The sequence below is a fragment of the Nestor notabilis genome, unplaced genomic scaffold (assembly GCF_000696875.1).
Source record: "Nestor notabilis isolate BGI_N333 unplaced genomic scaffold, ASM69687v1 scaffold5772, whole genome shotgun sequence".
Classification (NCBI taxonomy): domain Eukaryota; kingdom Metazoa; phylum Chordata; class Aves; order Psittaciformes; family Psittacidae; genus Nestor; species Nestor notabilis.
Window position 1 is genome coordinate 1 of NW_009917822.1, and position 10,372 is coordinate 10,372.

The window sequence follows — 10,372 nt, forward strand, 5'->3', positions numbered from 1 at the left end:
TTTTGAGAGTATCAACTTGTTCATCACCTTTCCAAGATTCTTTTGTTTGTTGTTTGTGTGTAAGTATGGGTTGGGCTTTCCCTGCTTCTGTGTGGGGGGGTTGGTTTTGACAAATTGTTAAAAGCGTGCTTCATGCTATGGAGTGCCTTGAAACTATCTCTGTCTCAGCTGGGAGGATGTCTTGGTACTGAAGCAATACTGAACTATCACTAGTTATTTTCATTTTGTTTATCAGATTATTTTTTTCCTCAGTAACCTGATAGGATGGAGTATCTTGTGTTAAGGTTTCCACTGTTTCTGACAGATTTAATGTTCAGGCAAGTGGAAAAAGTGGTGGAATAGAAAAGGAGGGCAGGAGGAGGGTTTAAGTGTCTTGCTAACTTGCAATCTGATCAGGTTTGGACTTTCTGAGAGCTTCTGGACTTGGTCTGTGGCTGAGATACTGATTCTGTCAGCAGTAAAGCATTTCCTGCAACCCCTCTCCCAGGGGTCTCTGCCTGTGAAGATTTGTGACTGTCAGAGGCTGAGTTGCCTTTGGAAATGTCCCTATGTTGTCCTTCCCTCCACTGTCCTGCTACCATCCTGCTTCTGGGGAGACCCTTGAGGACAGGACACCAGGAACAAGCTATGGAAGCCAGGGGTGTAGGCTAAGCACTTCATCTGTTGTGCTCTGAGAGTTTTATTTTTCTAAGCCTCATCAAGTATGAAAATTATTTGTTCTAAAATAGTTGAATAGAAAACCCTTTCTCCTCCCCACCCCCTTAGTTTTTCCTCTTGTCTTGTACTGAATGCACAGACAACTATTTTAGGCTCAGAAGGAAAAAAATTGACATATTTTTCTAGTAATTCCCTTGATAGATGTGTGGTTTTGTCCACAGCTGAAACACTGAAGAGCTCTCTGAAATCTTCATCTGTGTTTTAGTACATCTAACCAGGGGTTTGGGCTATTGTTTATTGTATTGTTTCAATTGGAAAAATACAGTTTTTATTCTTGGCAGGGAGCTAAGCTTCATGAAACTCTAACCTCAAGTTTTCTTAACAAGATTAGATACTTTAAAGCACTCTGGAATACACGTGAAAAATACCAGGTTTAAGAGTGATTTAAACTACTTGTTAAAGCCACTAAAACTCCACAAATTAGAACATATACAGAAATAACATTTTCCCACTGTGCTAATGTGATCTGAATTCTTGTAGTTTGAATGTCTTGTCATATTTTTGCTTTTTCTGCAAATATTTCAACTTTGTGCAGAAGGCTTCGTAACAGTCCTTCTATTACCTCTAGGTAACTTTCAATGAAAACAGATTACCAATGCCTCTTTCCATCAGCATTTGGAGCCCAAGTGCATTTGAGTTTGTATCCATTGGTAATTACAGCTAGTAATCAGAAATCTTAAATAAAACCCTAGAAAGATCATTAATGATTAACTTTGGAAATGGAGTTGCTTACACAGGGATAAAACTAGTGTACAGAAGTGAAGTTAAATTACAAATATGTAAAATGCAAGTCCTGGATTTAGACTCCATTCTACTTCTGGAACTGCAGTTTGAAAACCAGACAGAACGGCTCTGAAGAGGCCTGTCTCTATCCCTGCTACTGACAATTGTACCTTATCCCACTTATGCTGTGTAGAGCTAAGGGAAATTGAGTAGCTTTTGACAGGGATGCAGGAAAACAGCTATCTTCCTCTTCTGGCAGGAATATGGAAGTAGAATTAATGCTACTAAAATGCATTGTTCAGGTGGGAAGTATTACAGAAGCTTTTGCTTTGTTAAGGGATAAAATTAGAACTATCCTAAATCAGTTTGGCCAAGTCTTTGTCAACGAATAAAGAACAACTATATAAGTGGTATTGTAATTGGATACTTCAGAACCGGGAAAGAAAAAAGACTGATTTCTTTTTAGTGGAGAATTATCCCCATTAGAAGGAAATAAAACTGAGGGAGACCCTTCAAGAGGCAGGAAAATGCACTCTAAATACTACAGATCAAAACCTCACTTGCATCAAAACCTGCTTGTACTAACAAGGCATTACAAGCCACATCCTCTTTCTTTGCACATCAAATCATAACTCTCTTCTCAGTGTTTAAATGGTGCTGTACTGTAGGTAGGTCCTGTTTTCTGTATGAGGATGGACTCTGTGTTTGTAGCAGTTATAACAAGGCTATTTGCTTCAGTAGATCAGCTCCTGATTTCTCACAGAGATAAGGATCTGAATGAAGGCATTGGTGGTCTGTGCTGTGGCTTCTTCCCCTGCTAGTAATTTGCAGTGTGACTTTTGCATAAATTAAACAGGGAGGGGAGAATTATGTTTTACCAGGAAACTGTGCTAACTGTGTCCACTTTAGAAAGGCAGCAGAAGAGAGCTGCAAGTACAATATAACTGCTTACAGAGCAGAGAATAATAATCCTAATCCCCTTGTTCAAACATGTTTAAAATGCTCGTCTAATACTTCTATTATCACAGTGATATTTAACATAAAACTGCTGTTTATAAATGAGTATATGACTGTGTATCCTGGGATTGAGGTAGTTCTGGCATTACTTTCACTAGAGCTATTTACCAGGTTTTTGTCTGTGCATGGGGGGTTGTGACCGTACCATGTACAGTTACATATATCACCTTTTTAAAATGCCATATAAGTAGATATAAAACTTGTAAAGACATGTACTTTGTCAAATATTCTTTAATCTTTCTGTGCACTGTTTTCACAAATGATGCAAGGTTGGGAAAAGATGGGAAAAGGCATATATCTGTAACTGGGCCAAAGAAAACACATTTATTTGGGTTCAGGTTATATGCAGAGCCATGGAAATAAGAAAAAAACTGTATTAATATCATGGGGTTGCTCATACTGTGCCTGTGCATGAGACCACATTACGTCAAGTAAACCTTGTAATACTAAGGCAAGTCATGGGAAATGTTCGGATAGAAATCCCAGTCAATCCCAGTCCTACGTTACCACTGACAAAAGGGCATTGCATTTATGGAAGAAAGCAAGAAACAAATCAAATAAAGCCTGAGAAGCAGAATGTTTTCATAGTGATGTTTAGTATGAAGTACTATCAACACTTTCTCAGGCCAGTTTTTCAACCTTTTTATTTTTTTTTCTCTTTACAGTGGATGGAACTGAGGTTTAACACACTAGCAAAATGCCCACACTGCAAAAAAATGTAAGTTATCTGAAAGCAAGGTTACATAAATTAACTGTTAAATGAGTTGCCAGAGTTTCTTTCGTAAAGTCTGGGGAGTAAAATGTTTGCCATGCTGATTATTTTGCCGTGCTCATCTGAATTTTGTGACTAAAGAGCATGTTATGTGCACATGAATTCTCCACTCTTTATGCACAAATCAGTAACACTGAGAAATCCAACCTGCATTTATTAAAATGCTCTGATTGAATTGCTAGAGCCATAAATAAGCTGCTAATAATAGACAGGAACGAGTTATTAAAAGTAACAACTTAGATCCTTGAAATTTTACTACTTCATACAGTTAATCAGATGTCATGCTTAAATGCGGAACTTGAATTGCCTTATTGTAAAAGGAGGAAATGAAATAATTTTGTCTTAATTTGAAAGAGGTTTTATTGATTTCATAAACTCAACAACTAACTTGTGTTAAGTATCTCGATGCATTAGTTTGTTTAATGTTTATGAATTACTGTGGAATAACTTGTCTACTCACATGCTATTTCTTCAGTAAGGAGGAGAAAAATTAGAATACAAGAGCTGAAGAGTGTTTTTATGTTTTGGGTGGGTTTTTTTTTTTTTTTTTTTTTTTTTTTTTTGAGTGTTTGGGTTTTCTTATCTGAGGTCATTTAGTTTGAATTGTTAAAAGCTACACAACTAACATGCTCTAAATTTGTATGGGTATGAAATAAGACTTAAAAATATTCCTTCAGAGACTTTCTTGTCCTGCTGATTTATTTAAATAAATTGAATTAAATATTTGTCTTCCTTTGATAGGCAAGTGTGAATTCCAGTTAAGGGAACAAATGTGTTTTCCACTGGGAATAGAGAACTACAGTTGTGTTGCGTGTTGTAGAAAAACCTGCAGGTCCCTTAGGAGGCAGGAGGCTTAGGATAAATGTACTATAGGTGTTGGTATGGCATGGTCTTCCAACAGTGGTTGAAGTCTTTTACTGGAGTATTCGACAGAGAAGTCAGCCTACAAGGATGTTTAACTTGAGGAGTGTAACCCATCAGGTGTGGAGTAGTGGGTGTGTTGTAGTTTGTTTAGGTCAAAAAGCTCATGGTCTTGATGAGATGTTGCTTTGCAGGGGTGTTCTTACTGACTGTAATTGCATTCAGTCCTGGGGGGAGGGGTTGGTGTTTTGTGGTTTGTTTATAAACTAATTGCAACTTTGTTTTGTATTTTACCATGTCACACTTGATAGTTGACCTTAGCGTTTTTTCTTGACTCTCCCTAGGAACAAAATCATTTTCTGTTTAATGTTTTTAAAACTAAAAAATAAATCAACAAAACCCAAACAAACAGAAACCCAGTCCAAACAGCAGCAAAAAAAACAACCCAACTCTGCAAGGATCAGTCCAAAAGTCATACCGTGTGATCTTTAGGTCTGTCTTCTGTTGATTTGTTGCTTGTATTTTTAAATCCAGCTGGAGTCTAAGGATTCCTTAGTATCTCTGTCTGGAAGGTGCAAAGCAGCTATCTGTGTGTTATAAAACCAGAGCATCTCTGCAGTGCAGTTTGTGAAAACTGCAGCTTGCCTGGCACTGAATTGTGGAATACAAAACAAACGTTAACAAATAGGCATTTCTGTCCTTGGCCTGAGGATGTAAACTGTGGAATATTGTAATTTAGCTTTGAACGAGTTGCTTGATACCTTCCCACGATTGAGATGTGATGGTCAAGAGTTTTGCACTTCCAGCAGTGTGTTTCTAATGCATGGATTTAGGACACAGTATAGGTGAGGCAGAGCTTTGAGTCATGATGATGGAATAAATAACTGCTGTGACCTGCTGCTTTCTATCATCTCTTTGACAGAGGTCGTCATACCTGTAGCCAAGTAGTCAGAAGGGAATGTGGGGTTCTTTATTTCAGCTTATTAATGCAAAACTTCTTTCATTAGTAGCTGACTAGTCAGATGCAAAACTATTAATTCCTTCTGTTGACTCAGATGATGATCGTCACTGAAAAAAGGATAATGTAGACTAAGACAAAAGGCACCAGAGGATACTACCTGGGAATGGGGGAGAAACTTTCTTTTTACTCTGTGATCTTTTGTATATCAAAATACAAAATACCAAACGTTTATCAGCCTGTTTCTCAAAAGACTGAGAGGTTTAAGAAAGGCTTCTGGTATTTCTCTCATGTAATGATGGAGAAGCAGCAGTAACTTTTTTGTCCGCTGCTCTCTTTCCCAAGGTGTATGTTAGATCATCTAGAAATATCAAGATCCTGAATTCAGTTACTAGCAAGAGAATTTAATAGTACAAGGTTTTGTTTCAGAATGTCAAATCTCCCTATTTTTTTTCTTTTTCCTTTAGAACCTACTTATTTTTCTCTTTAAGGTTTGACAACATGATGAACCCTAATGAATCTGTAACACTTTTACCCCATAAAGTCTGCAAGACCTTTAGGAAAAAAAAGGGTGTAAGAACCCCATCACTACTGTGGAAACTAGTTTCGGCAGTGCTGTTCACCTTCAAAATACTGGCATTTTGATCTTCCTCTTAAAAACCCTTCTAAACGCATGTCTGAAATCTGGCAATAATTCCTATTATTTGAAACGCAAGTGACCCTGCATTCTTTCCTGTGCTACTCCTTTAATAGCTTCTGTCACTTGTGGCAGTTTTCACCTCTTTTAATTACTACTTAACGCTAAATTGGCTTTGCTGTCTTTTGTATCTGCTGCCACTGCCCAAGGGTCTGGCAGGTAAGTGCCTTTGCTTCCTTAGCAGCAGCTGGGGAAGAGTGAACCGCTGGCTTCTGGCTGGCTTTATAGGGAGTTCACCCTCAGTAGTCCCCCAGTGGAAACAGTTGCTTTTGCAATTTGAACATGTTCTTTTGACCCCGGTTTTTGTATTTCCGATCGTGCCCGTCGAAGTTGCTGCAGTTGCTAGGGTTGGGGTTAGAGCTTCAGCTTTCTTGATTCCAAGTTAGTTTGGGTGGTTTATATGTAATTTGGGGTGCATAGAGGGAAACCTCACTATTTAGAGTGTCCCACTGGCAAATATCACTGTCAGGAGATGAAAAATAAACTATGGTTTATTTGGATTGCTAAATATGCCCAGGTCTGTTATGTGACTGTAGAAACTAATATATGTCTTTCATCTGTGCTTTCTGTGAGAAGAGAAAGGCACTTAAGTTAAGATACTCTTTAAGATTTCAATTGTTTGGGGTTTTTTTTCTGCTTTTGAGGTGATAGTTTCTCCCCTGGCCTTTTTTACTGTATAGGAGGGGACAGAGAAACATGGGTAGAAAATACAGAAGGCTGTTAAAAATACATGCACAGTTCAAAACAGAGCCATAAGTCAGACAGCTCTGAAAGTGAAGGCCTCTTCTCCAAAGTGAACTTTGTATCCGTGTGAAATACACAGTGCAGTGAACATCATGTGTAATCTAAGTGTATTGAACCTGGCATTTTTACCAGCTTATCTTAAGGTATCCAGCTCTGTAATAGAATTAGTTGTCTGAGTACACAGCCAGGAAATCTGCAAGGGAGGGAGCCTGAGGTCAGTTTGGCAAGCTCAGTGCTCATCAGTTCAGCTTTGGGAGAAGTCTTCTCCCTGTCTACTTTTACAAGACTTGTTTGCTTGGGTTTTTTTTTCCTTGTGAAAGTTGGAATCAGACAACATCTCTCTTCTAGAATGGCTGTAGAAGTATTTAGGGTGGCTTTTGGGAGGTGGGGGTAGGGAAGGATCTGTGTGTGAGAGGGTAGTAAGATACCATTATTTCTCCAATTGCGAATTCTCCCACCTTAATCACACCCCCAGTCTCATCCCAAACGTGCATGGTGAGGCTTTCAGTAAGAATTAATTTTCCAAGAGAAATTAATGAGCAGAAGAGTTTCAGAATTTTTCCTCTTCTGAAAACATGTGGTAGATGGCTTGTGAGTGGTCCCTGTATTCAACCCTTGCCGTGCAGGCTCAGTATGTAAAGCTTGAGGACTGTGGGTTTGTGCTTTTTTGTCTTTTTTTTTTTTTTTTTTTTTTTTTTTTTTTTTTTTGTGTTTTTTTTATTCCTTGTAAGGAAATAATATTGGAGTAAAGCTGCTTAAACCAATCTATTTGAAGCCTTTCTAAGATGAATGCTTAAAAAATTCTAGTCACATGCTAAGCATATGAGGCCTTACTACTGCTAATTAACTGGAGCCAGAAATTTGGTCAGTCATATGACAGATGTACTACTTCGATAGCTCAGCAGTGTTTTCTATGTTATGCATTCATCTTGAATATGTTGAACTATCATGAGATGAAAATTACTTTCCCTTGCATGTTTGAACACAGAGTATAAGCATCCCAGTGTTTCCAAAGGCATGTTGATCTCTTGGAATGGAAGGAAGTACTTAACTAATGATAGCATGCTTCAGGATGCTTCCAAAACTATCTCATAAGGTAGATGGTACATGTCTTATGAAAGCATCTCTGCCTCTCTAGTCCTTTCAGTGGACCTACACGTTCACTGTATTTCAATGGAATTAAATCATATTCCTATTTTCCTCATTAGTAGAGCTGTATGTGATTGCAGATGAGTTACTCAAGATGTATTTGCTAAACAATGCTGAGCTTCTGGAATAATTTTTCTAACTTGTAGTAAAGAATGAAATGTCTTTGTTGCATTTTATATTCCATTTGACTGAAACACTGTAATTGTTAGCTTAACAGAGCAGATAGAGACAAAGCTAGCTGTCTTGGAGTTCATAGTCTAGATGATGAGTGACAGAACTTCCAGGGGGTTTATTTACCTTGGTTGTCAGCAGTGATTTGTGCTGCTCAGGTAACTTGTGGTAGAATCCTAAAAGAAAATTGGAAAGTAAAATGAACTTACCATGGCTTTGAAGTTACTAAAACATGTCTAAAGGATTTCAGTCTTTGGAAATGTTGAACGTGAAAAATTTTCTGTTTGTGACTAAATGTTTGGGGGTTTTTATCTTTAAGAAATAGGATAGAGTTAGGCACTCAACAGTATTGAGTCAAATATTGCAGGAAATAGTAGTGCAGGTTGTTACTGTCCATGACATTTAGGGGTGCTATAAGTTATTTCCAGTTACTTGGATGCAATGACTGTATTAAAGCTATGTATTAAAAGCCTAAAGGGTGTATTGCAACCTACATAGAAGCTACAAAGCAAACTTGCGTTTTGCAATTCTAAAAGCTCCACCATACTTGTCTGGGTGCAGTGCAGACATAGCGGGTAGGTGCACTAAAACTGTAGGTGTGGCACCTCTCTGTTGTAAGCAGCTAGATTTTCAGATACTAGATAATCTTCACCAGTAGGTTTCCTTTAAAACAAATATGTGGACTCTGTCCTTTACTGCTTGGTGAAACTGTAGACTTTGCCTACAACTTTATAAACTTAAGATGGTATATGTGTATTCCCATTCTGTTTCCTTCCCTGCATTTAGACTGAACAGTTACTATTTATGTAAGGGGTTGTGTTTGTGGTTTGTTTTTTCTTTTAAAATACTGTTTATTTTCTAACAGTTCTTCTGTTGGAAGTGCACTGCCACGGAGGCGCTGCTGTGCGTATATTACAATTGGAATGATATGCATCTTCATTGGAGTTGGATTAACTGTGAGTCGTGTACTATGATATACTTGCAACTGTGTGCGGGGTGTGTGGGTAGAAAGGAGCACTGTGGTTGCCAAGCTCTTCTTTCCCCAGCATTTGAGTAAAACCTCCTAAGTTTGTGTGCGTTTTGTCATCTCTGTTAAAACCATGGACTTAATCATCTGAGTTGGCCAGAAAAGTTAAGTGTTCCTAAAAAAAAATACTCTGGCACTTTGAGGGTCTCTTCTTCCCAATGTTAAATTTGACTTTTCATCTCTCTAAAAACTTCAGTTTTATGAAAAATGGTTTTACTTCACTGTAGAAATACTGGAACATCTTGCTCTTGCTATGGCTCTCAAAACTTCCAGGTTTCCAGAAATACATGTTGCTGGGAATAGGATTCCAGAAGTTAACCATGTATATGCCTTTATAATTTGTACATGCCCTAAGAAGTAAAACCAGCTAATAAGCTATTTACAAATGGAAAGGCTCACATTGTTGTCACCCTGTTAGTCACAAAACTGTCTGGCTTGCTTGGCTCTGAATATCTGACACTGGTTGCTTGAGCCAGCTTTCTACCCAGAAGCCCCAGGAAAATACAGATGAGGAAATACCTGCAGTTTAGTTTATATATGTGACTCTCATTATATCTCTAACTTGTATTATAACCTGAATATTTTTTTGTGTGAGCTTCAATGAGTTATGAAGGATTTTTCAGTTTCCCTAATAAAAACAGTGACAGCCAGAAATAAAACCAGTGAGAGATCTTTTCTTAACAATTTTACTGAGTTTGAAAATGTGAAAACATTTCTCCGTGAGGTTTGCCCAGAGGCTTGTATAGCCTGCATACTTGTTTTTTGGGGGGACCCAGCTGGGTTAAAGCCCTGAGCAATGTGGTGTCTGACCTTAGACTTGGCCCTGCTCTGATCTGGAAGCTGGCACTAGAGACCACCTGATGTCCCTTCCAAGTTCAATTATCTTATGATTGTGTAAAATTAAGTTAATAAAATATCTTATTATCCTTATGATTGTTAAAAAGGTGCTAGAGTGCTTCTCAATATAATTTTCTCTTTCCTGAAGAGCAGGTAGTGCTGCTATTTGACACTATTGTTTTCTCTTTCTAGGTTGGTACACAAGATTTTGCCAGGCGGTATCATGCAACATATGTTTCTTGGGCTATTGCTTATCTCTTAGGTTTAATCTGCCTCATCCGAGCCTGCTACTGGGGAGCCATTAAAGTCAGTTATCCAGAACATAGTTTTGCATAGAGAAATTTAGATTATAGCAGATGAACATCTAGTAATTCTGGATATTTCATCTTGGACACTTTTAAAACCTTCCCTGTAAGGATTCCATTCTGTTCAAAGTAGTTTTAAGACTGGGGGTCTCTAAGAACAAATGTTCATTGCACTACATAATATGCAAATAGTTTGTTTTGCTGCTAGATTCCCTAGCTCTGAATACTAAAGCTGTGTTTACATGTTCATAACTCTGTCTTTATAGGTGTTGAATTTTATTTTGACAGACAGTATTAAGTTTTACATTTCCTTTGTTATGTTAAAATCCGTCTGCCATTTTTCTAGATGATCAGTAAGAATTCAAAAGCAAGAGTGTTTATAAGTGTTTCTACA

At 37.9% G+C, this 10,372-nt stretch overlaps 1 protein-coding gene across 1 annotated transcript; it reads left to right on the forward strand.

The window, feature by feature from the left end:
• Positions 1 to 3,122: 3,122 nt before the first annotated feature.
• Positions 3,123 to 10,009, forward strand: LOC104401742 (type 2 phosphatidylinositol 4,5-bisphosphate 4-phosphatase-like; the record flags this gene model as incomplete). The annotated part of the gene is made up of 3 exons (XM_010009421.1): positions 3,123 to 3,175; positions 8,675 to 8,765; positions 9,866 to 10,009. Coding segments are annotated over 3 exons (288 nt in total), but the record flags the coding sequence as incomplete, so codon positions are not given.
• Positions 10,010 to 10,372: the final 363 nt, after the last annotated feature.